At 44.5% G+C, this 26,024-nt stretch overlaps 1 protein-coding gene and 1 long non-coding RNA gene across 2 annotated transcripts; one reads left to right on the top strand and one right to left on the bottom strand.

Annotated features, from left to right (window-relative positions):
* Positions 1–4,078: 4,078 nt before the first annotated feature.
* Positions 4,079–5,677, bottom strand: LOC309345514. Its single transcript, XR_014158276.1, has 3 exons — positions 5,582–5,677; positions 5,136–5,448; positions 4,079–4,971 (listed from the first exon to the last, which is right to left on the bottom strand). It is a non-coding gene; the product is annotated as an uncharacterized lncRNA (long non-coding RNA).
* PPTC7 (protein phosphatase targeting COQ7) lies at positions 5,595–26,005 on the top strand. The gene is made up of 8 exons (XM_081868539.1): positions 5,595–5,728; positions 6,027–6,277; positions 7,259–7,487; positions 17,385–17,564; positions 19,973–20,171; positions 22,365–22,488; positions 24,421–24,550; positions 25,713–26,005. The coding sequence occupies exons 1-8, from the start codon at positions 5,698–5,700 to the stop codon at positions 25,769–25,771; spliced, it is 1,203 nt and encodes a 400-aa protein (XP_081724665.1). The 5' UTR covers positions 5,595–5,697; the 3' UTR covers positions 25,772–26,005.
* Positions 26,006–26,024: the final 19 nt, after the last annotated feature.

The raw sequence follows: 26,024 nt of genomic DNA, 5'->3' as shown, positions 1-26,024 counted from the left end.
TGCAGACTTGAAGCCGGCGGCGGCGGCGGCTCCCGCAATCGCTTCGGGTAGAACAGCGCCGCCCCCGAGGCATCATGGGAAGGAAATACAAGCATGGCGCTGTTGCTGTGGCAACGACCTTGAGGCCCAATGTTGTTGTTGTTTAGTCGTGACCCCCTGGACCAGAGCACGCCAGGCCCTCCTGTCTTCCACTGCCTCCCGCAGTTTGGTCAAACTCATGCTGGTAGCTTCGAGAACACTGTCCCACCATCTCGTCCTCTGTCGTCCCCTTCTCCTTGTGCCCTCCATCTTTCCCAACATCAGGGTCTTTTCCAGGGAGTCTTCTCTTCTCATGAGGTGGCCAAAGTCTTGGAGCCTCAGCTTCAGGATCTGTCCTTCCAGTGAGCACTCAGGGCTGATTTCCTTCAGAATGGAGAGGTTTGATCTTCTGGCAGTCCATGGGACTCTCAAGAGTCTCCTCCAGCACCAGAATTCAAAAGCATCAATTCTTCGGCAATCAGCCTTCTTTATGGTCCAGCTCTCATTTCCATACATCACTACTGGGAAAACCATAGCTTTTACTATACGGACCGTTGTTGGCAAGGTGATGTCTCTGCTTTTTAAGATGCTGTCTAGGTTTGTCATTGCTTTTCTCCCAAGAAGCAGGCATCTTTTAATTCCGTGACTGCTGTCACCATCTGCAGTGATCATGGAGCCCAAGAAAGTAAAATCTCTCACTGCCTCCATTTCTTCCCCTTCTATTTGCCAGGAGGTGATGGGCCCAGTGGTCATGATCTTCATGAGGCCCAATAGTAGGTCCAATTGCCAACAACGAGTTTTCCAGGCTGAAAAGGGATGGCAGGTCTGCAGCAGCCTGCATGCCAGTTGCATTGCTCAAAGTGTCCCCTTGCTCCCCTTTGGCAAGAACAGAAGCAGGCCATGCCATCCCACACACTGGACCAGCTTTGGCCCAAGTGCTTCTAGCCGTTGACCTTGACCCTAAGCACCCGAATACATGCAGTTAGACTGAACCTTAATTTTCCGATCCAGCCTCTCTGCCCTTACCATCAGAAAGTTCTTCCTGGTGCTTAGCTGGAATCTCCTTTTGTGTTACTTGAAGCCAATGGTTCAGGTCCTTGCCTCCAGGGCAGGAGAAAACAAGTTTATTATATCTTCCATGGGGCAGCACTTTAGGTATTTGAAGATGACCATCATATCTCATTCTTCTCTTCTCAAGGCTAAACATACCCAACTCCCTCAACCGTTCTAATAAGGCTTTGCTTCAGACCCTTTATCATCTTGGTCACCCTCCTGTGCACCCATTCCAGCTTGCCAATATCCTTACCTTGTGGTGCCCAGAACTGGGTACAGTATTCCAGATGTTGTCTGACCAAGCAGAAGAGAGTGGTACAATTACTTCTCTTGACCTTGATGCAGCCTAGAATAGCGTTAGATTTTTGTGATGTTGCATCACACGGTTTGACTCACGTTAAGCTTGTGGTCTTTTAATGTTGACTTGACCCTTAAATCCTTTTTACATGTACTTCTGGCAAGCTAGGTGTCCCCCATCTTATACTGGTACATCTGGTTCTTCCTGCCTAAGTGCAGAACCTTACAACTGTCCCTACTGAAATTCATTTTGTCAGTTTGAGCCCAGTTCTCCAATTTGTTAAGGCCATTTTGAATCCCGATTCTGTATTCTGCGGCATTAACTACCCTTCCCAGTTTGGTGTCATTTGCAAAGTTGATGTGCACCCTCTCACTTCCTTCGTCCAAGTCTTTTTTATAAATATACATTGAACGACAGGCCCAGGACAGAACCCAGCGGCACCCCACTTGTCACTTTTTCCCAGGATGACGAGGAACCAGTAATGAGCACTTTAAGTCAGTCAACCAGTTACAAATCGACCTGTTACCCTATCCAGCCCACATTTTACCAGCTTTTTCCACAAGAATATCATGGGGGGCTTTGTCAAAAGCCTTACTGAAATCCAGATAAACTATGTCCACACCATTCCCCCGGTCCACCAAACCTATAATTCTATCAAAAAGGGAAATGAGATCTGTGTGGCATGACATATTTTTGAGAAACCCATGCTGGGTCTTAGCAATCAAAGTATCCTTTTCTAAGTGCTGACAGACTGTTGAATTATCTGTTCTAGAATCTTTCCTGGTCCTAGAACCAGGAAAACTCACTGGTTAGCAGTTGCCTGTGTCTCCCCCCCCCCCTTTTTGAAGATGGGGAAAATATTTGCCTGCCTCCAATCTGTAGGGACCTCACCTGTTCTCCAAGGATTCACAGAGATTATAGACAGAGGCTCTTGGATTACATCCACAAACTCCTTTAGTAATCTTGGGTGCAGCTCATCAGGTCCTGGAGATCTGAATTCATTTAAAGTAGCTAGGTATTCCCTTACTACCTCTTTTCCTATCATTCTCTGTCTGACGCCGGCAGTGTGCAGGAAATGTGAGTTTCTACATACTGAGAATATAGAAACTTCTTTTTATGATTATGGAAGAAATTAATTATATCCCTGCAGATGGCTTCCTTCCTGCTCCACCTCACTGATGAAGTTCCCCCCCATTATAAATGCTCAGCCACTTCAGTATCTGAGCAGTAGAGGGCGCACTGGAGTATGTTTTGTTCATTCACAGGAGACTTCAAATAACATCTAAATAGCAAAACTTCCAGTTTATAGTTAATTCTGTTTGCGTGAGAGTATAATATTTTCCAGAAGTCCCAAGCTGGCAGAGGACAGCAGTGTGAGCTGATTATTACTCATACTGCCCATTGCCAGTGTGACTCACACCTGACCTAACCCAAGAAGGATCGCTCTTCAATGGTGCAAGTCTTTTCTCTCTGTTGAAACTGTTGGCCACTTTCTGATACCACAGCCAACATCATCATGTGTCTAACACAGGGGTAGGCAACCTAAGGCCCGGGAGCCGGATGCGGCCCAATCGCCTTCTCAATCCAGCCTGCGGATGGTCCGGGAACCAGCATGTTTTTACATGAGTAGAATGTGTGCTTTTATTTAAAAGGCATCTCTGGGTTCTTGCACTCTTCAAAAGGAGTGCAAGATAATTGCACCTAAGTAACGGCAACCACAGTGATCAAGCGGATGAAGGAATTCCCCCCTACAATGCAGCATCTTGAGACTTTTTAGTTTAGAGAAAAGGTGACCAAGAGTGACATAGTTCGAGGGTTTTAAAATAATAGTTTTTTTTTCTCCTCTCATAACACTAGAACTTGTATAGGCCAGAGATCATTAACTTTTTTGCATCCTGAGAGTCGCCTTTTCTTCTACGAACAATCTTCAAGGGGCTGCCCATTGGCAAGGCAGGGGCCAGAGGTAGAAATGGACAAAGCAGCAACTGGAAAGTTTACCACTGTGAAGTAGTCTAGTTTCAAGACAAACACACACCTCTATTCTCTATCCAGGCAAGCAGGAAGCATTATCAAATTTCAAGGGTGCACTCCAGCTTGGCAAAAGTGCTTAAGGAAACTGCAAAGCATATCTGGCGAAGGGTGTGACCTGGGGAAAGAGGGTGTTGTCTAGGGAGCACCCCAAGGGCCAGATAGAGCACCCTGGAGAGAAACATGTGGCCCCTGGGTCCCCAGCCCTGATATACACTATAAGCTGCTAGGGGCAGGGGGTCCTGTCCCACTTCTGCTGCAAAGTGCACATGCACTGATGACAAATGTATAAACAAATTGTGATGTTCCCTTGAAAAACAAAGTAGTCTAAAATGTTCTTTAAAAGTCCCAAATTGGCACCAACAGGAGATCAAAGTTCATCTCCTTGGTGACTGTGCGTGAGCTGAATCCTCCCCACTCAAAGTCCACATGCACTTTCTACCCAATCAATTTAAATTGCAAAACAAAGTCTTGCTGGGAATTTAACTCAAATGAGCCATGCAGAGTAAGAAAAGTGGTATTATTTTTTAAGATTCCTAGCACCTGCACAGTAGCCCCTTGGGAAATCAGAAGGGGGCCTGACATTGAACACAACCCCTGACTCCTCCTTGGGATTTGGGTTTAAAAAACGGAACCTGTCATGCCAGCGGAATACTCTGCAAAGAAGGATCAAACCTCTGCCAAAGCTTATACCATTTTTTATTTAATTAAAATAGAACGTTTGGTGCAAAACAAGTTTATTCATGGCAGCTATAACTGGCTTGTATGTGTGCCTGTGAGATTAAAACAAACATACTCATCTCAAGTAAGATGAAAACTGTACTCCCCCCCCCCATGTGCTTAGGATCCTTCACTGTACAGTTTTACCTAAATTTAATTCCATGGACACTTTATTATTCATGATTTTAGCTCCTACGAAAGTCACAGGTAAAATGTTGACAATTGAAAAGGCAAGGGTATTTTGCACTGGTACCATGGTGATAATGTCTTCCATTATCTCCCCCAAACATTCTCCTTCATTTAATGAACAAATAAATTGTTGAAGGTTGCTCAGAAGAGTCTGCATGAGGTTGACAAATAGAGTGGGAGGCCTCCTGATTCCTAAACTGTCTCTGTCCCTTTGATCTCTGTGCTGAGCTGCACTTTGAAGTCAAACCGATTTGTGGCATCCTTTTTCACTTCTACATCTCCTCTCACATTTTCTCTGAATCTCGAGTGGCAATGTCATCTTGGAGAACAAAGGGGCAAGCATGGCTTCTTTGCTTCTCCAATCAGTTTCCTATCAAGAATGCACTCCCCTAAGATTTCATTCTGAACGCCTTCCAATGAAAGGTGTGCTCAAAGCAAAGATGCATTTCACTAAAGGCAACTTCTTCTGTTGGGTACAAACTCTAGATTTCATTCAAAAGACTGTCAAAGGAGAGAAAAAAATTCAGTGAAATTCTCTTGGACAAGACTGAACTATTTCAGAAGTGTCATGATCCCCCATTGCTCAATTAGATATGTAAGCTGCTGAACTTTACAGGGCCTACAGCTTAAGGGTGCAGAGAGGACTGCGCTCATGCAGCTGCAATCTTACACTCACTTGCGGGAGAGTTACAGATAGGTAGCCCTGTTGGTCTGCCATAGTCAAAACAAAAAATTCCTTCCAGTAGCACCTTAAAGACCAACTAAGTTAGTTCTAGGTATGAGCTTTCGTGTGCATGCACACTTCTTCAGTATCTTCGGGTGCATGCACACTTCAGATACTTGCGGGAGAGTAAACCTTCACTGTGGGGCTTATTCCAGACTAAACCCGCCTCCGCTGCTCCCCGCCCCCCTTTCTGCAGCCGTCTGAAGGGTTTCACGTGTCTGGACAATCCGTCCAGGGAAGGCAGGAGGGATCTGGTTGTGGGTCTGGGAATCTGCGAACACTTCCTCCACGCCCTCCCCCTCCACGCCGTGACGCCGCCGTTGCCCTTTTGTGACCTTGCAGGGAGGCTCGCCGGAGCGTCTTCTGCGGGGATTTGCATGGCGGCACCTCGGAAGAGGCGTCACAATAGTCCTCCTCACTAGAAAACAAAGGAAACGAATAACGAAAACGTGAAGGCCCCAGCAGGGGGAGGGTCTGTCTCCGAGGGGGGGCTGCCACCCGGCCCTCTGCTGCTCAGCTTCTACAAGAGAAGGAGCGGGAAGGGAAACTACCTAGGAAGAGCCGCACATGGTCTTGTAGGGCCAAGAACTACAATTCCCGGCAATGCCGCGCTCGCCCGGCGCCGGCCAGAGAGCAGCAGAACAACCGCCTTGGGGGAGCGCGCTGCATGCCGGGAGTCGCAGTCCAGGCTCCGAACGGTAGGACGCCACAACGTCCCCCCCCCTCCCTCCCGCGCAAGCGCACTTACGCGCAGCTGACCTTCACGAGCGGCGAACGGAGGGAGGAGCGGGCTATGCAAATGAAGGCAAGCCCGCGCAGCCAATCGCGGGGCTGGGCTGGCGCCGGAGGCCCGGATGTGAGGGAGCTCAGAGGGGGTTTCCCCCCACCCTCCGCCCCGCCTCTCTTTCTCCTCGCCGGCGAAGAGGCGGGGCTGACCTCGCGCGTCTCCCTCCCTTTCCCCCCCCCCCATCCTCCCTCCCTTTCTCTCTCCTTGAGGAGCCGCCGGCGGAACGCGGGCCCGAAGCACGCGACGGGGCGGAAGATGGCGGCCGGAGAGCCCGGCTGCCGGACGCGGGAGACACGCCGCCGGCTGTGAAGGGGGAAAGGACGAGGAGGGCGAGGAGGGCAAGGGGAGCCGGCGACCGAGGAAGAAGAAGAAGAAGAAGAAGGGAGGCCAAGAGCGGCTGTGGGCAGAGCCCAGCCCCCGACCTGAGGGGCCGCCTCGCTCCCAGGCGCCTCAGCCTGAGGTGCGGGTTCAGGGCCCTCCCGGGACGGGAGGCCGGCACTCCTTTCTGCCATTTTGGGGCGCCCCCTGAAGAGAAAGAGGGGCTGGGAACGGGGGTCGTCGCTCTGAGGGGCGCCAGGCATCCCTCTCCCTCAGGGGGGCCTCAAGGAGGAGGAGGGGCCCCCTCCCTCGTCAGAAGGGAGGCCCTGAACTGAGGAGAAATTGGCGGTCTCTTTTCGGGGAGGGGGGGCTGAGCGCCCCCACCTCAGAGCCCCATTCTGAAGAGGGGCTGCTTTCAGTGGGGGGCTGACTCCCCCCGTTTTTTATTGTAGTTCTGAAGCGAGCCTGGTGGGGAGGAGGAGGAGGGGCAGGGGGTGGGGTCCTTGACCCCTGGCCTTTAGGCTAGGGCCTTATTCCGAGGAGGAGCTGGAACTCCCGCCGGTGAACTTTGACGCACTTGGCGGGCCTTGGGAAATGTGCACCAGGGGGAGAAGGGGTCCCGTTTAGGAGGAAGGCAGGTCACGGGGACCTAAGCGTGCTCACAGGAAGGAAAAACCGGCCTCAGCCTGGAGCCGTCTTGAAACTTAAGGCATTGCTTCTGTCTTTTATCTCTCATTTGGGTGGGAAGGATAGGTAATGTAGTTAAGTATAGAGGCCTCTTCCAGAGAGAGACCTAAGAGCTGAGTTTTCTTTTTGGAGAGGGTGGGTAAAAGTGGTGGATAAGGAAGTCTCCAGTAGACTGAATATAGGTATAGAACATCTATATATCAATATCTATCTATACACAAACATATATATACACACACACACACACACACACACAAAAAGGAAAGGGCTCTATTTCAAGGTTGAAATAACCTTTTTGTTAGAGAAGAGTTCAAACAAGGGCCCCCCACTTTTGGAGGGGTCCCCACTGGGAACCCTGGGTCTTGGGGTGGCCCTAGTTCAGAGCGGACTACGTTGGCTCCGGTGGCACGTCTGCCCACGGTTTCCCTCGTTGCAGGCGGTCGGCTGCTGGGCTCCCCACACCATGTTCTCAGTCCTCTCCTATGGCAGACTGGTAGCCCGGGCAGTCCTAGGTGGCCTTTCTCAAACAGACTCTCGAGATTACAGCCTGGTGACTGCCAGCTGTGGCTTTGGCAAGGACTTCCGCAAGGGCATCTTGAAGAAAGGCATGTGCTACGGGGATGACGCCTGCTTTGTGGCCCGGCACCGATCTGCAGATGTTCTAGGTGAGTGATGGCTGAGGCTGGTCTTTGTGTTTGTCTTCCTCCTCATGTTTGAATGTTCTAAAATAGCACCCCTAGGTAGTATTTGAAAAGGCCTTATAATTGCATATCTGCAGGCTGCTGTCTGAGAGCAAAGTGTGCCAGGGAGACAGTGAAGTAGACTCCATGATTGTGGGGGGCTCCAGAACTGATCTTGCCCAGTCTTAAGTTCCTGTGTGGGTTGGTGTGTTGCTTTGCTCATCAGGACCTGTCCCTAATAGCTCCCCTGCAGTTCCAAGGTGGCTGCTACGTTTTTTTAAAAAGCATTTTAGGTTTCCCCATCTTTTTAAATAGCTTGAACTTAAACTCTTAAGGTGTCCCCCCCCTCCCTTCTAACCCTGCAAGTGAAACAAGCTGTTGGAAGCAAACACTTCCTGTCTTTAGCGCACCTTGTGTCCTTGTCAGGTGAAAAGCAAAGTGACATTGAAAGCGGTTTCAGATGTCAAGCTTCACTCCCCACACCCACTTTCCTGTGGTTTCAGAGCTCCCTGCAGATCTTCGGTGCAGTGCAGCTGTGCTGTGTCAGATGTCACAGGAGCAAAAGGGGGAAACCTCCTGAGTGCAGGCCCTTTGTGGGGGATGTGACTTCTGAAATGCCCTTTTGCTTGCTGAGCAGCAGCAACATGAATGTAGATTGCTAAACACTCCTTGGTGCATGGCTTATTTAGAGTTGAAGATTGCTCTTGTGTCTAAACATATTATGTTAGTGAAACTTGGTGTTGCCATGGTAGCTTCATATCTGTTGCAATGAGTGATTTATTTTTTAAAAAATGTTAGTTGGCTTTGAAACAATGTTTTGAATAGTACATTTAAAAGAATCTTGTCAGATGCCCATGCTGTAGTTCTGTATATGGAGGACAAAGAAAAATATATCAACCTTGGTCATGCAGCGCAGTTCATCTTTGTTCTTAGGCCATAACCCACAATGCAGTTTGGCTGTTCAAGTGTCTTATCTAGCATAAGATCCATGTTGAAGGGAAGGTCAGTAGAGTTCTTCCTTTCTGTCAATAGAATTTCTTGCACTGTTAATGGAAAGGGAGTGAGTGATGGATTTCTATCAAATGAAAGACTGATTGGAGTTTCCTTGGTTCTGCATTGCTCTTTAATAGTATAGCTGGGCATTTTTTCCTCTGACCCTTATTTTGGTTGGATTACAGTGAATTGTATGGCAGGGTTTGATGATGCTATGTCATTGTGTTGCAGTAGTCCTATGTAAGCAGCCTTGTAGTGTCACTAAAGTGATGCGGGGATTAAATCCTTGTTATTTTCATTTTTAAATACTTTGTTTCCTGTACTTTATTACTGTTACAGCAAGCAGATTTTATTTTATGTATTACATTTATATCCCACTTTTCCTCCAAAGAGTTCAATGTGTCATATGTAGTTCTCTCCATTGTAATTTTTTCCTAATTCTTCAGAAAGTGATTTTTGTGGCTTAGTATTCTTTGGATGACTGTTCTAACAGCCCCCCCTCTTAATTTTGATTTAGGTGTTTATGCCCTCTTCAGTCAGTTAAGACTGACTCCTTAAAGCAGCTTACAGTTGAAATCCACCCCACATTTTTGTGTGTGTTTGTGTTTTTGTGTGCGCTCTCTGTGTTCCGTCTCTTCTGGCCCATGAAAATACACAGGTTCCAGACTCTTTCCTGGAGAAGGAGCTATAGGTGAACTCAGGCTTTCTGGTGACAAAGATTAACCTCTTGCTGTCATTTTTCTATTGGTTCCTTAGCCCAATCCACAGTGGATGAAATAAAATTCTCTTTTTTTTCTTAGTTCTCCATTTTAATTTTTTTTAAAAGATACTTTTATTAGGCTATATAATTGGATATATTGCCCTTCTTTCCCTACATGTTTGGTAACCATGTTAGCTTTTCTCTGCTTGGTGTCCTGTGCTCTGCCTGCATCTTTTGTTCTAAATTTCAAATGTCTTCAGACACTTATGCAGCTTCACTGTTCTGGATTATCTTAATTAATTTTATACAATCTATAAAATAAAATGCAGAAGAGCTTGGTACAATTAGATTTTTTATATATAAATAACGGTGTAGAATGTCTTTAGCCAAAGAATGAGTTTTAAATGTGTTTCACTTTTCATTCACTCCAGATTAGCTTTATATATTACTCATTCGCGGATATAAGCATGCCAAGAAGATCTCTGCCTTCAGTTTTGAGAGTCTTTGTGGGCTGGGTGTGGGTGTGGAGTAGCCACATGAGCTGCTCCCATCCAGTGGAAAAAAAATTGCAAGAGCACTTGGAATCTGCCCAACTTCCAAGTCCCTGTTTGACCACAGTTAAAAAAAACACACCCCTACACATGGCCGTTTTCTGTTGTGCAGTTACTAGATCTGAAGAGCAGCTCTGCTGAATCAGACCAAAGACCTGTCTCTTTCTGCTTATGATTCCCAGCAGTTGGTATTCAGAGACATACTGCATCTGATACTGGAGCTATTATGACCAATAGCCACATCCTTTGCAGCTCAGTGGTTACTGCTGCTGTCCTGTGCACTGTTGCAATCAAGGGGGCTTAATTCTAAGAAAGGCATTCATAGTATTGCACTGTGTCAGCTGTGAGCCAGGAAGCCCTCAGTTCAAATCTCACCTATTGTACTATCTTAGCAAGTGGATTAAGGCAAAATATTTGTCCAGCTTCAGGCACACTACTGCATTGTGGGAAAGGTAATAATGGCCTTTCTTGTAAAAGGGAAGGGGTTGTCAGCAGTTGACACTCTGCTGAAATTCCTACATTAATAGAGAAGTTGTGAAGAAGTGCTTTGAACACTTGCAGTACACTATCTTTATAAACGCTAATATTTTCTGGGGCTACATGGCGACTTCCTTCAGATACCAGTGCCTTGGCTGCCTGAGGTATGAAGGTTTGGTGCCAGCTATTGGTTACAGTACATGTTCTGGCCATTCACCTGTAACTGCTTTGCTAGCTTTCCTTTCATGGCAGTTATTGTAAAAGATCCTCCATAGGAATTCAGGAGAGATCAGGGTCTGTGGTGATGAAAATTTTAACTCTGAAAGGCTTACGTGAAAAGAGCATGAAACGTGATTTTGTTGCAGAAGTTGAAGGATCCTCCTTATTCCCTTCCTTAGCACCTTGTTTGGGACAGTAGTCGACAGCAGTTTACAATGAAGCAAAAGCCACACTGAGAATGCATCAAGCATGTTTACATATATGGGGATAATTTGGATCGTTTATTCTTCAATTAGATTGTCATAGATACTTCGTAAGGAGTACATTGCTAGAGTGAGGAAAGAGCTTGGGAGATTGAAGCGAGGATTACAGGAAGCTTTCTGTAGATTCCTGTGTTTCCAAGCTGTTTTCTGCAGCCACAAGGAAAATGTGTGGGTTTTTAAAAAAATAAAATACTGAAACTAGAGACTTGCAGGTTTGTCAGAACACCAGGTCCTGGGTTTCTGTGCAATTTGGCCAGAGTTAACAGCGTACAGACAGGCACACATTGCCTGGGTTTTCCTTTTTGGCTCTTACACTGTTTACAAATCCTAGGCTGGGCGTTTTATGAGAGATGGCATTCCAAACCTTTTAATCATTTTAATAAGTACTGTTCAACGGTACTATTGAAAAGCAATAGATAAATATGAAATCAAAGACATTTCAAATATTTCTTGGAAGATCATAGAATTGTAGAGTTAGGATCATCTAGCCCAACCCCACATAATACAGGAATCTCAACTAGATCATACATGGCAGATGGTCCGCCAACCTCTGCTTAAAAATCTCCAAGCATAGGTCAGCAATAAAAGACACTGTTATTGAAGTTAACTCTATATTCAAGGATTCAAAACAGCACAGGCCTAGTGATCCCAGCAACTGACCACTAAGTCTTGCCCCAATGAGGCAGCTGTGAGGACTACAGGCCTCCATCTTCCCATCACTTTCTAAGGCTCCTCTTTTCCAGGGTCTTTCCCAAGCAGTTGCAAACTACACACAACCAATCTCTGCTCTGCATGTTTCATTTCTCTGCATATTCTAGGAGATAAGGGGGAGGGTAGCTGGCTGCAGTAGGAGGGCCTGTTGCCTCTTCTGTTTCCTCTTCCTCCTCCCAGTCTGCTCCTTCTTGTCCCTCTGTCCACTCATTGTTGTCCCACCACCACTTCCCTGTCTCTGAGCCTTCTTTCCCTGGGGATACCCTTTGGGTTTCCCCAGCCTGTATACTTCCCACCACTCCTCGGCATCCAGCCAGTCCGTGACACCAAGGTGGAGTCCACCACCTCTTGTGGGAGTGTATTCCCCTATCAAACTGCTCTTGCCATCAGAAAGGGCTTCCTGATGTTTGGCCAGAATCTCCTTTCTTGTAACTACCCTCCGGAGCAGGGGAAAACAAGCTTGTTCTATCTTGCAGTCAAGTTTGCAGTCATAGCTACTCAGAAGCAAGCCTCATTAAACTAAATGGCGCTTACTCCCAAGTAACTGGGAATAGGACTGCAGGCTCAGGAGCATTCCAAGCTCCTGGCAGATAGATAGCCATTGCTGCATCCACAGCCTTGCTCCTTGCACAGGAAAGGTGGGGGTGGGGAAAATGCAGTTTTGCTGCATCAGCCCTCAAGCTGACATAGCAAAGTGGCCTTTGCCATCTTGTGGGTGGCAGGAGGGTCAGCTAATCCTGTTGGCCCAGCTGCACCCCAACAACATACTGTTTTGACTATTCCTGGCAGGGATACTGCTAGCAGTAACTTCCACCCACCCACCCACCTTTTAGTCTTGTGCATTGGGATGTTGTTCACCAGCAGAGCTCCCCTGCCCCATCCAAAACAGGGATTGAAATTGTTCTGTCAGTCTCTCAGTATGAATGAGGCTGAGGTTCTTATTAATTTCATCCCACCTCAAAGCATGTATCAGTCTTAATTCTTCTGATAACTCAAATCTCCTCCTTGGAAAGACAGCTCCTCCAAAGCATAATCAAAACAACTCTGCTTAGTGGAAAAAAATCTTCACCAGTGTAAGCCCAGTTTAGGCTGAAGGACAGTCTGTGAAAATGGTAGGTGATGAGCTAAGGGATTATTTTGTTAGCATAAAAAGAGGCTTGCATCCAGGGATCTCATTTGAACCATGCTATTGCATAATTATTCTGCTTTGTGAATGCTGGATGGGTAGACAGAGTAAAGAAAGGCACACACAAGGAACTAATGCAGAATGTCCTAAGGAGGGAAGAATGCAGGCAGTGGGCGTTTTGCAATATTACTTGCATTTTTAGTAAAAAAAAATGCTTTTGGCATGGCCAGGTTTTCTAGTATCTTAAGATTTAACACAAGTAAATGTCTTTAGTTGGTGTGGAGGGCAGCACACAGGTGTTTTGGTCTCTGATCACTGACAGGTGAAGGAATTCTTGTAACTGCCTGCTTGTAACTGTTTTTGGCCAAAGGTGTGGTTTGTTGTTGGCCAAAATAAAACTGCATCTTTTAGAATAGTTTGTGCAAGTGGGAAAGTAAAACTTGGATCTGATCCTCTGGAGTTTGAATAAGTGGTTGTACCAGAAATGCCCTGCTTGCTGCCAGCACAGCATACACCTGCCCTCCCCTATAGCCTACAAAGAAGTTCACTGCTACCTCAACTACCATTTGATTTTGTGCTTGCTTGTCTTGTAAGTGATGCATGCACAGCATGTAACCAGGCAGTAACTCTGGGGACTGTCCTCCATATAGTCAGAAGAACTGTGTAACTGTACTGCTTACCAATGCTGATGAGATGATGTCTTTCTGCCCTCACCAAGGAAGCAGAGAATCAGAGTGGTTAAGAGTTATGGTAAAGAACTGACTAACAGAAACAAAGGTTAATTTAGCATGTTCATTGATATACAAATAAACTAAATTTTGTAAACTGCTTTGAGGGATTTCTTTCTCTTTTTTACAATCAAATGGTGTATAGATTTTATGAAATAAATAGGGTTAACTTATCCAGCCATGTTCAGTCTTTAAATCCCATGCTTCAGATATTTGAGAATTTTTTTGTGGCCATGGGTTTCCATTAGTTTTTAATCAAACTAGTTTTTTAGTGCAAGAGGGAAAATATATTGATACACCATACAGCCAGGGAATTTATACGGACACTGTTCCTGTGGAACTGTCCTTGGTTAGTTCTGATGAAATGATGATACTGCTGGTGATTTCAACACAGTGAATAAAGCTAGGTCTGTTGCCCAGTTACAGAAATCTTAGTTGATTAATGGACTGAATTTGCCTAAGTGTAAAAGGAAGAGTTCTGACATAAGTCTGCTTTGTTTTTAGATGCACAGGCATAATCTTTGACAAGGCATGTTCTTTCCTACATAAGAGAGAAGGAACTGGAATGCCTCTTTTAAGATGGAGTTTGCCCTCTGTAGGTTTTTTCCTCCCTCCAATACTTAACAGTTAACCATGAAGCAGGTCTTTAATTTTTAAATCAGGTGAATCATTTAGTCGATCAGAAGTTTTTAAAATTGATCTTTAACTGTAAACTAAACATTTTGGCCCTACCCAATCCCCAAATCCCCTTTGATGCCCAGTTCTAAAAACAGGTACAGATGAAAGTCTCTTTTCTATGATATCCAAAGAGAACTTTATTGTATTAATTAGTTACAATGCTTTTCATTGAATGTCCTCAATCCCAAAGCAGGAACCAAATTAAGGAAACAGGAGAAAAATATTATTAAAAATAATATACAAACTTTACAAAATCATATAAACAAGACCAATAAACAACTGAACAATTTTATCATAAGGTAAACTAGCAAAATTACAGTAACATAACTTAATATTTCCAATGCAACAAAGTACAGGCCTCAGGATTGACCTTGAACATGGGAAGTTATAGAAGACTTGAACAGTTGGGGAAGTAGGAGTTGCCTTTTTGTACATGCATGAAGGCACTTCTTTTACAGTGTGTTGTGGCTGAGTTGGTGCAGGTTGGGATTCCTGGTCTCCCAGCTGACTGTCTCTGCAGAATACACTGTTCAACACTTTCTGACTTGATGCTGAGAGTGACTTGCTGAGTTTCAGAACTGAGGAGTCTGGGGGTGATGGAATTCTAGGATGCTTGTCCAGACGTTGTGGGAAGACTGATCAAATGTTAAGCAGCATTTAGAGGAAGGGGAAGTTGATGAGGCAACCACAAGGCATACATACAAGGTTGCTTAAATATGTTTTTTTTAGCTAATGTGCTGGCACGATTGCAATCTCCAGAGCCTTATGCACAGGCACACTTTCAGTTTACTTGTAGTTGTGTGTTTCTGCTTCTTGTATGGCTTACCAATCAAGGCCCATTGTGTTTAACCTGCAAGACCAGCAATGAACTCGCCCACGTTCTGTCAAATGACCCTTTCATATCTAATGTAGGCATATAAGAAAATTCCTGATCCCCACCCCAAATCAATTAATCAGATGGGGACTGTGATTTTTTAAACCACTGATAGAGAAATCAAATGGTTAATCTAATATTAACTTTTAACATATTGCTTAGAGCAGTGGTTCCCAAATGGTGGTCTGTGGACTCCAAGAGGCCATCATAACTGACCCAGGAAGTCTGTGGCACCATTCACATAAAAACTACCATAGAGATACCAACATTTTCAAAAGCAGAGGGCCCATGGCTTGTTTTTTAAAAACAACCCCTGATTTCTGTGGGGGTTGCGTTCCAGGTCATGTGTGTACAATGGTGGAGCACATATAAGCCCGCCGTTTCGCCCACTTTTTCTACCACTTCTGGGTGTGTAGCAAAGTGCACACGCGTGGTCGTGCATGACTCTAAACAGTCGTTGCCAATACTTTGCTAATTGGGAACCACTGGTTTAGAGGATTCATGTGCATTTCCTAAAGAAGAAAGGAAGGGTGTTCTTTGGTATTCAGGGTTATGGTATCCAAGTTGTGCTTTGTACTACTTGTGGTGTTACAAGAGGGGGTTAGTCATAATGCTTGCCTTCTGGTATTGCATTGTTTGGGTGTGTTTTTTTAAAAAAATACAAATCCTTTAAAAATGGTTCTAAAAGGTTATGGACTATTTTGGGGAGAAATCTGATTAATGCTGATTGTCTGTTCAGAGTCTGGCGGTAACATGCCGACAGATTACATAGTTCATGCCAAGGTCAGCTGTAAACCCTCCATCTCCAGTTCAGCTGGCATCCTAAGTGAAGGACATTTTACAGATTAGCACATTTTTATTCATGTGTTTTCAATTCTAGGATAGAGGCTTGCAGCCTTGGGGAGCAGAGATAGCTCAGTAGGTAGAGCATGAGACTCTTAATCTCAGAGTCATAGGTTCATACCACACATTGGGTAAAAAGATTGCTGCATTGCAGGAGGTTGGACTAGGTGATCCTCGGGAGCCGTCCCAACCCTTCAATTCTGTGATTTTGTTTAGCAGATTTATCTTCCTTTGACTCACTCCCTGATAGTTGAGACAGTGACTCACACTGCATCCTGAATCATTTAACATGAGCTTCATGCATTCCATAAAATACCAAATGTTGACATTAGCAGGCTGAAGAGAGTTTCTGAACCAAATAAGTTGAATGTTATTAGAGAGAGAGAGAGAGTGTGTGTTGTGTGTGTGTGTAGATGCTGTAGATACTCAGCAATACCCCTGAAAATATTTCTTACTCTTATTTGACCATGGCAAAATTCTCAGGACTTTGCTTTTGCTAAACGACTTTGCCTCTTATTACTTTACCCTTCAAACTCTTTTGCAACTGCAAAACTACTGCAGAAAGTTTACGGCAAAGGCCCATTCTTGATCTTGATGCCTGATGGTGTTGGATAACAATGTTTGAGAGAAATGGGCTCCACACTGTCCAACCATTCTGGGAGCCTATAGCTGCACTAGCTTATCAGCCGACCACTTTCTCCTGGCAAATGTGCAGAAATGCACCATTCTTCTCTCCTGCCTATGTTCATGGTTACATGGCTGGCGCATGTTTGATATCTCAAATAGTGTTAGCATCTCTCAGGCTCAAAATCAGCTGAAGTTGAAGTGTGCATGTGAATTCATGACTAAAACTGTATCACTGCAGTTAGCCTGCCTAACCCGTTCTTTTCCCTTTTGCTTACATTTTGGTGCTGAAACTGGTTAAGATGAGGTGAGGTGCTCATCTTCAAGAAATATAGGTGACCACCAGCTCATAATTGATTCTGTTCAGAGGTAATCATATCTATGCCCTGAGTTTCTTAATGCATCCAAAGGGGTACAATCACTTTTGGTTAAAACTGGCAGTATCACAGTTCCGTTATGCAGATCTAGGGTGCTGCTTCACATGAGAATGTGAAGAAACTACCCCTGAATAATACCAGAAAGGAAGTAAAGGTGACTGTCCTTGGTCCTGTTGACTTCTGCATAACTTCCCCCTCCCCTGTCTGTCTTAAGCTAGTTACATAATAAGCCCTTATTTTGGGCTTTCAGCAATCAGAAGTGATTATATACCGTATTTTTTGCTCTATAAGACTCACTTTTTCCCTCCTAAAAAGTAAGGGGAAATGTGTGTGCGTCTTATGGAGCGAATGCAGGCTGCGCAGCTATCCCAGAAGCCAGAACAGCAAGAGGGATTGCTGCTTTCACTGTGCAGCGATCCCTCTTGCTGTTCTGGCTTCTGAGATTCAGAATATTTTTTTTCTTGTTTTCCTCCTCCAAAAACTAGGTGCGTCTTGTGGTCTGGTGCGTCTTATAGAGCGAAAAATACGGTACCTCTGTGCTTTCTGCATGGCATATTGAATTAGGAAAGTGATTAGAAAGTCTTCTTTAGAAATGTTAGCAGATATGGAGAATATTTAATTAAACCTCACCAGCTTTGCATGTTTAATGTAAATTTCATCTTCATTAATGCTGAGGAATGTATTCATAATATGTGTGTATATATATATTCTTTTTTAGGGGTTGCAGATGGTGTTGGAGGCTGGCGGGACTATGGTGTTGACCCTTCTCAGTTCTCAGGGACTCTCATGCGCACTTGTGAACGCTTGGTCAAGGAAGGACGGTTTATACCAAGCAATCCTGTGGGGATTCTCACCACGAGCTACTGTGAGCTGCTGCAGAACAAAGTACCTTTGCTTGGTAAGCATAAATGGTCTCTCCTCTTTCTCACATCAGTCCACTGGGGTGTATTCTTAGCCAGCCATATCTATAGCACTGTCCAGTAGTTAAGCTGGGAAGTTCTTCAGTTATCACCTCCTGACAGGAACTCCTTGTTTGGCCTAGGTCAGGAGTGGGGAACCAGTGACCCTCCAGATGTTATTGGACTACAGCTTCCATCAGCCCCAGCCAGCATATCCAATTCTCAGTGATTATGAGAGTGGTAGTACAAGAACAAGTGGAGGGCATCACATTGGGTACCCCTGGCCGAGGCAAGCCATCTTGTAAGACTCATGACACATGCCATCTTCCGACAAATGCTTCCAAAATAAAAGGTGGCTTTTGGCCACAAAGGGGAAGTGACCCTGGTTTGGTACCACATTAAATAAGCGAGCAAACAAAAATACTTTGATGACATTCCTGCTCTTTCAGAACTGGTTGCTGATTTAGGCAGATATATGTTTATTTGGGAAAATAAACTGCAAACGCTTTCAGTTTGAAGTCCCATTGCTTCTCCTTTGAATCTGAGCCCCCCTTTTTGCAGGATGATGCATCCCTTGTACTTTGTTGCTCCTACCTTTTATTTTTGGTTGTCTAAAAGCAATATGGAGTTGCCATTATTGGTTTCAGATTTAACTTCCCCACTGGGAATACATTCCAGCTGGGTGTCAGTTTAGGAGAAGTCTAGCGGTGGGTATTTGCACTATGTGCTTTAACTTTAAACACCTGCTGAAAATTTTTCTATTTCTCCAGGCTTAAGGAGGCAATTAAGAACACATCTTTCCACAATGGTTAATTCATGTCTATTTTTAACTTTACATGTTTTTATTCTACTTTATTTTATTTATCAGCTGCTTTGATACTATTTTTGAGATTGCGGTCTATAAATTTTTTTTAAAATATATAAGTTAAAAAATAAAATTGCTGTTTACATTTTACGTTCATGCCACTCTCTTGAACTCATGAAAGCAAGTGGGTCTCGCAACAGAACATTGCAGTGTGGAATATGCCAGTTCACTGTTCCTGCCAGCCAGTCAGCCGGGTCTTCCAGATAACCCAATGACCCCACTCTCCACTCTCGCCCCCCAAGACAATGTGATCACTGAGCTCACCCCGTCCTCATTCAGCAGGTTTTTTTTGGGGGGGGGGGCTGTTGCCTCATAGGTAGTTTCTCCTAAATATTATTTGTACTTCTGTGTACCTTGGAAGATAGATCCCTGTGGCATGCTGACACCTCTTTCTTGTTCCTCAATAGCCCCATTTCACCCACAGCCCTGTGAGCACTTAAGGGGGTGAGTTTGATGTTAGAGGGAGTGATGTTGGGGGTCTTGAAGGAGCAGGGTTTTGCTGTGTTGAGAACCAGCCACACTAATGGAAACGGACAACCTTTAGCACACTAAGTGCAAGTTACTTTTCGCACCGCACATGCTTCTCACCTGACCTTAGCTGCTCTGCCAAAAGGTCTCTGTAAGTATGTAAGCTATATTTAGCTAGCCTCTGCTGAGCTCAGGAAGAGTCATCCCTTTTTCATTACACACCTAAAGAACAGGCATTGGTTGCAGCATTTTCCCTTCAGTTCAGACGTTGCTGGAACTGCTTAAATGAGCTCCAGTTTCAACTTACAGCATGACTAGTTTTGTGGAAAAGTCCTGACTTAACTGAATGTTGCCAAGGTGGCCTCGTGCTGTGAGTGCCTGTCCCATTCATCTTGACCTTCTCAGTTCACAAGAGCACACGAGCTCCATGTTTGGCACTTGAATTTCTAGTTGCAGTGCATTTCTGATCAGCTTGACTCCTTATCCAACACTTCTAGATTTTTTCCCTTCTTTTAACTGCTGTAAATTTCTCCCTTGTCTTGAATGCTTTGTTAAGCATTCCTTGTTAGGAATGCCAATATAAGAGCCAATGTGTCAGTTGCTCACATGTATTCAATGGACCAGTGATGAGATAGTAGAGTACATGTTTGCCTAGTGCTGCTAACTGCTGTCCAACCTCCTCAGCACTTCTTTGGGGGTCTGCTGAAATGAATGCATGTTACATGTCTACCTCCACAAATCTTGGTTGAAGAAAGTGCTTAGAGTTGGTAAGAATCCAAATAGCTGCTTATTAAGTTTCAGAATAATGGTGGCATTGCTTTTAGAGGTCTGATGTGCTACCTTTAAGAAGAGCTGTGTTGACTTACCAAGAGAACAGCACTGGAAGTCTGTTCCTGCTAATTAGAAATAGCTTCTCGCAGTAGTTGGAAAACAATAGAAATTCTCTTCAGCTCATTTCCATGTAGTTTATCTCTCTCAGGTTCTTGTCCTTGCTGCAGCCAGTGGACCCCACTTAAAGTAAAAGCAGCTGCATTTATATGTCGTTATCTAAAAAATATTTGATTTTATTTCCAGGGAGCAGCACAGCTTGCATTGTAGTTCTGGATCGGACAAGTCATCGTTTACATACAGCAAACTTGGGGGACTCAGGCTTTTTGGTAGTCAGAGGTGGAGAGGTAGTACACCGATCAGATGAACAACAGCACTACTTCAACACTCCGTTCCAGCTGTCAATAGCACCACCTGAAGCTGAAGGGGTCGTCTTCAGTGACAGGTGAGATTTTTAAGTATGAGTGGTCAGATCTAAATTCCCCAAAACAATTATGTTGGGTGCATCCCCAGTGAATTGTGAGGGGAAGCTGTGCTCACACCCCATGTCCCAGAATGTGTAACTCCCTTTTTCCAAACAAAGGAGAAGTATGGGAGATGGTCTTTTTTCTGCTCAGGGGTTTTATGGTTGCCCTAAAGGGGCTTTTCTCCTCTCACTAGCTTGGCTTCACTCATTTACAGTGATCATTAGAGGCAAAGGTGTCTCCTCCTCGCATGAGGCTGTGCAAGGGTTATGGATGGAGTATTCCTCATCTCTCTGATACTTGCATGTTACAAAACTCCACTTTACAAAACAGAGCTTTGGCATAAAGATGGTTAGGGTGTGGTGTTAGGTTCCTTTTATGCCTCCAGATCCCTGCTTCAGTTTGACTTTCATGTGTGGCCACATTTGCCAAGGCCTCAAATGCCACATTTTAAAATTTCCCTCCTCCTGACTTGTTTGCCAAGGAATACTACTGTTTTATGTCTTGCCGTTGGAAATAGTTTTTTGGCTATAAGAGTGAATTTGGCTTAAGAGTGAATCAAGCTGCTCTTCCAAGTTGAATTCCTGGAATGGGTGCTAAAAGTTTGTTCTTTGTGGCTGCTCTGCACTTGCAGCAGGATTCGAATGGAGATGTGGAAAAAGCCTTGTCCCGCTGAGTGCATTCACTTGTGTCCAAAATAGCTCTGTGTTCGCCCAGCATGCAAATGCTGTCATGCTGTCCTGTTCATTTCGGGGACCTCCTTCTCACTCTTGGGATTTGGATTGGGAATCTGCTAATTTTGCATACTCTGGCAGTGAGGTAGCAAATGCTTGAAGAACAGAGAGGGAAGCATGTGACTGCAGCTTGTATTTCAGTACGGTTAAAAGCTTCCAGCCGTGTGCTGTGCCCAATCAAAATGAGCAAAACTCCCATTTGGCAGAACACCAAGGTCCACGATGGGAGTGTTGGAAAAGCACATTCTGTTCAATGGGAACTAGCGGCTTAAAAAGGGTACCTTAGTAAAGGACTTGAAGCAAGATTACTCCCTTCCCACCGGCGCTGCACAGCAAGGCCTTTGGTACTTCACAGGTCAAAGCAGGAGTCACTCAAAAATACTAGTGCAGGGGAGAGATCATGGGATCTATCCCATGTTGCTCTACTGTGTAAGGTTCCTTCTACCTCTTCAAACTGTCTGTCACGAGAGTTCCAGTCTGTTGTGTCTAATGAGCAGCTTGTTCAGCAGTGCAAACACTTTGCTTGTGAAATGAAAGCTTGTGTAATAGTGATTTAAGAAAGCAAAGCCAGCTAAATAGGGTTGCCCCACTAGTGCTTAAACATTATCACAGTAGCTATGTCAGGTAAGCTGAATGTAGTGTTCTGAATGTAGTGTTCTGCCCATTTTACAGATTAAACTAAACTCTGACCTGGGAGCCATTCAAATATATGTAGCTATTTGTGATCGTTGTTTTCACAGCCCAGATGCTGCGGACAGTACTACGTTCGATGTCCAGCCAAATGCAATTCTGGGCTGCATCAATAGGAGTATAGCATCTAGATCAAGGGAAGTAATAGTGCCACTGTATTCTGCTCTGGTCAGACCTCACCTGGAGTACTGTGTCCAGTTCTGGACACCACAGTTCAAGAAGGACACTGACAAACTGGAACGTGTCCAGAGGAGGGCAACCAAAATGGTCAAAGGCCTGGAAACGATGCCTTATGAGGAACGGCTAAGGGAGCTGGGCATGTTTAGCCTGGAGAAGAGGAGGTTAAGGGGTGATATGATAGCCATGTTCAAATATATAAAAGGATGTCACATAGAGGAGGGAGAAAGGTTGTTTTCTGCTGCTCCAGAGAAGCGGACACGGAGCAATGGTTCCAAACTACAAGAAAAAAGATTCCACCTAAACATTAGGAAGAACTTTCTGACAGTAAGAGCTGTTCGACAGTGGAATTTGCTGCCAAGGAGTGTGGTGGAGTCTCCTTCTTTGGAGGTCTTTAAGCAGAGGCTTGACAACCATATGTCAGGAGTGCTCTGGTGGTGTTTCCTGCTTGGCAGGGGGTTGGACTCGATGGCCCTTGTGGTCTCTTCCAACTCTATGATTCTATGATTCTATAAACTCTGACCTGGGAGCCATTCAAATATATGTAGCTATTTGTGATCGTTGTTTTCACAGCCCAGATGCTGCGGACAGTACTACGTTTGATGTCCAGCTAGGAGACATCATTCTGACAGCCACAGATGGGCTTTTTGACAACATGCCTGACTACATGATCCTACAGGAGCTTAAGAAGCTAAAGGTAAGCAGTATGCACAGAGCTGGGTGAAATGTTTAAAAAGAGATGAGTTCATGTAACTATTTGCATATTATGTTAGTCTACTTGACCCAAAGTTTTTAAGCAAGGTGGACTAAAATCGCTTCTGGGGCCCCTTCAAAGATTAGAGACCCTGAAGCTTAAGCTTAATTAGTTTTGTAGCAGATCTGCCCCTCGCTACATCATTTATGTTGGAAATGAAACAGACTGGCTGTCTTTCTGATGATGGTGGAACTCTGATTATCAGAGTGCCCCTCCAATAAGCTGAATTTTGAATGCATGAGAGTTAAATACAATGTCCTGCACTTATGCGTGATTGTGTATATGCATGACACTGGAAAATAATTAAATCATTTAATTTAAACATGGAAATGGTGAGAGAGCAGGAGAGCCCTCGTGGCTCATGATGAGACCCTCCCTGGAGCCTTAAGAGGACGTCAGAGGGGAACTGACATAGCCACCACTTTCCCATACGTCCTCCTGCTGGCCTCAGAGCTTCAGCTCCAGATATTTTGATCTGGATTGGGGAGACAGTAGGGAAGAGAGGTGGAGAGCAGGAAAAAATGGAGGCTATTTAGAAGGTGCTCCCCACCTTTTGCAATTTCAGTTAATCAGAAAGGATATGTTTCAGAAAGCTTGATTCCGGAAAATGTTTTAATATTGAACTTCCCAGACACTCCCAAAAATCTTCTAAAAGTAGTTGCTAAAAATGACTCATTTGAAATTGGAGTACAGTGGTATCTCGGGTTACAGACTCTGCTAACTAGTAGTACCTCGGGTTGCAAAATTTGCCCCAGGGTGAGAATGGAAATTGTGCACCGACGGCGCGGTGGCAACAGGAGGAGGCCCCATTAACAAAAGCGCACCTCAAGTTAAGAACGGTTTCAGGTTAAGAATGGATCTCCGGAACAAATTAAGTTTGTAACCCAAGGTACCACTGTAAAGGGGAAATCTCCTTAGTTGAGTTAGACTGATGAGGTGGAGGAGGCTCCTCCTTTTCAGCCACACTCTCCCAGCACCCCAAAGGGCCTGTTTGACCCCAGCCTGGTTTGAGTTTGGTTTCCTCCATTGGCCATGTCTGCTAAGAAAGACAGGCTGTGCCAAATGGTCTCCAAGGGAAGTTGTTTCTTTCTCCTCCTCCTTTTCCAAAATACAGTTCCATTTGTAGTGGCTTTCTTTGCTTATCTAAGTCCTCCGGTTCTGATGGGAAGGGTTAGGAATGCATTTGCCGGAGATAACATGCTATTGCCCTTGTGGATGTGTGGGTTCATGTGGTATTGAGTGCCACCCACAGGCAACCTTAAATTTGGCTGCTGTAGTATGCCCTACGGATAGGGTTCCCAGCATTAATCCCTATGGAGTCAGAACGGCAACTTCTGTTGAAATCGTCAGTGATGGCTTTCTCTTGTTAAGCTCAGCATTTCAAAGGAATTAAGATTGAGGAAAGCAAATTTGGGAAGAAATTATTAATCAATCTTGAATTCTTTTATTTGGTTTTGGTCCCTTCTCCCCCACAGTTTAGCTATTTCTTGGTGTTTGCCTATGCAGTAAGGAGTCAGATAAAAACTGAGTAAAAGTTAGATGAGTTGAAGTCAAGGGCAAGCTGTGATTTCCAGCCAGCCAGATACCAGCACCCTCTGAAAGCAGAGGGCTTCAGATATGCTCTTCAAGTCAAGTGCAGCTTCCCAAAACTTGTGCTGCTGTGGAGAGTAGGAAGATATATTTCCATACATGGCATACTTAAATATATTCGTCTTTAACTCAAAACAGATCCTTTTGGGTTAGTCACTGTTAATATGTAAGTTGGAATAAGGGAGTAAACAATATTCTTCTATTACGTGCACTTATTTGTGGCATATGAAATGTGTAACCTTGGTAAAAAAAATAACATTATTCTGTCTCATACAATTGATTCAGAATTCAAATTACGAAAGTATACAACAGACAGCAAGAAGTATTGCCGAGCAAGCTCATGAACTGGCGTATGACCCAAATTACATGTCTCCCTTTGCACAGTTTGCTTGTGATAATGGATTGAATGTAAGAGGTAAGTTTTACCATTTTCGTGTGGGAAGCTTAACAATGACTCGGCAGGCTAGCATTTGTCCCAAATTCTGAACTGGCAAGAAGACTTTGTACTAGAATGAGAGACTGGCTAGTAATTGGGGTGGTGTTTTACAAAGAGTGAGATGACCTGTTCCCAGGTTTGCTGCTGACTTGCTGTATAATTTCGGTTTTCATCATGCAAGACACTTTGCATACTTAACAAACCTGATTATTTTCCATAACTATACTGCATATAAGCCAGCTATATTAGAGTCCAGGGGGAAAAGGTTTTTAAATTTTCCGGCACGATTCAGTGAAGTATGTCAAAGGCAAGCACAAACATTTCTATTTAGAGCATCAGCTTTTAGATTTTCCTGGATAGCAACAGGGCACCTGTTGGAACTCGTGGCTCTTAACTTATGGTACTAAGTGTATCTGGAATATGGAAGGTGGTCAACGCTCCTTCGTTGGAGGTTTTAAAGCAGAGGTTAGATGGCCATCTGTCGTGGATGCTTTAGTTGAGATTCCTGCATTGCAGGGGGTTGGACTAGATGAATCTCTATGATTCTATGTCTGCCAGACGTATGTGTTGGGTTTGCTGGAAAGTGCTTGCCCTCTGCTCTGCTTCGTGACCTGCTTTTAATGGCAGTTTCTTTGAAACCTGGAAGCAAGCTTATATTACTCTGATTCCTAAACAGGGTCTGGATAGATCCAACGTTAAAAACTACAGACCAATCTCCCTACTCAATGTGGATTATAAAATTTTTGCAAATATATTGGCCAACAGGCTAAAGGTTTTATCTGAGTATATTCCAGGATTTCTGCCTGGAAGACATATGAAAGACAACATTAGAAATGTTGTGGACATTTTGGAAAAGTTAGAAGCAAGAAAGAGCTGTAAATCAATGTTAATGTTTATTGATGCAGAGAAAGCCTTTGACAATGTTTCTTGGAGTTACATAATTTAGAGAGTATGGGGATAGGTCAGGATTTTTTAAATGGTATCAAAGCGATCTATCTAGAACAAAAAGCTAAAATTATTGTAAGCAATGTGGTTTCAGAGGAAATTAGAATTGAGAAGGGAACCAGGCAAGGGTGCCCACTTTCCCCAGTTTCTTGGCCATTTTCTCCCAGTGAAAATATGTCAATGTCTTGCTTTGCAGGTGGAAAACCAGATGACATCACCGTCCTCCTTTCAATAGTAGCTGAATATACAGACTGACTGGCTGACAGCATAAACTTTTGACAACTGACTTGAGTGTTTCCTGCCGTTCCCTACTTCACACGGACTGTTTCCTGCTGGCAGGATGCCTTTCTCTGCAGCTGATCTCAGTGGCTCTTACATGTTACGTCCATTGCCTGTTTTAAAACGCAGTCGAGGCCTCTGTCGTGAACCACTACTGGAGTACACTGGGGTGCATCTGCCAGCAAGAAATGAAGAATTTCAATACTTGAAGCTTGTCTTTTCAAACTTT

This window comes from Podarcis erhardii, assembly GCF_964252035.2.
Source record: "Podarcis erhardii genome assembly, chromosome: 7".
NCBI lineage: Eukaryota > Metazoa > Chordata > Lepidosauria > Squamata > Lacertidae > Podarcis > Podarcis erhardii.
Note: the sequence above shows the minus strand (reverse complement) of the source record. Positions and strands in the feature narration are given on the sequence as shown.

Bases quoted from the DNA above. Each gene is read 5' to 3' on its own strand.
- PPTC7 (XM_081868539.1), top strand. From the start codon at position 5,698: ATGCCGGGAGTCGCAGTCCAGGCTCCGAACG. The intron at 7,488-17,384 runs GTGAGTGATGGC...ATTCTTTTTTAG, and splicing joins CCGATCTGCAGATGTTCTAG to GGGTTGCAGATGGTGTTGGA. The intron at 20,172-22,364 runs GTGAGATTTTTA...TTGTTTTCACAG, and splicing joins GGGGTCGTCTTCAGTGACAG to CCCAGATGCTGCGGACAGTA.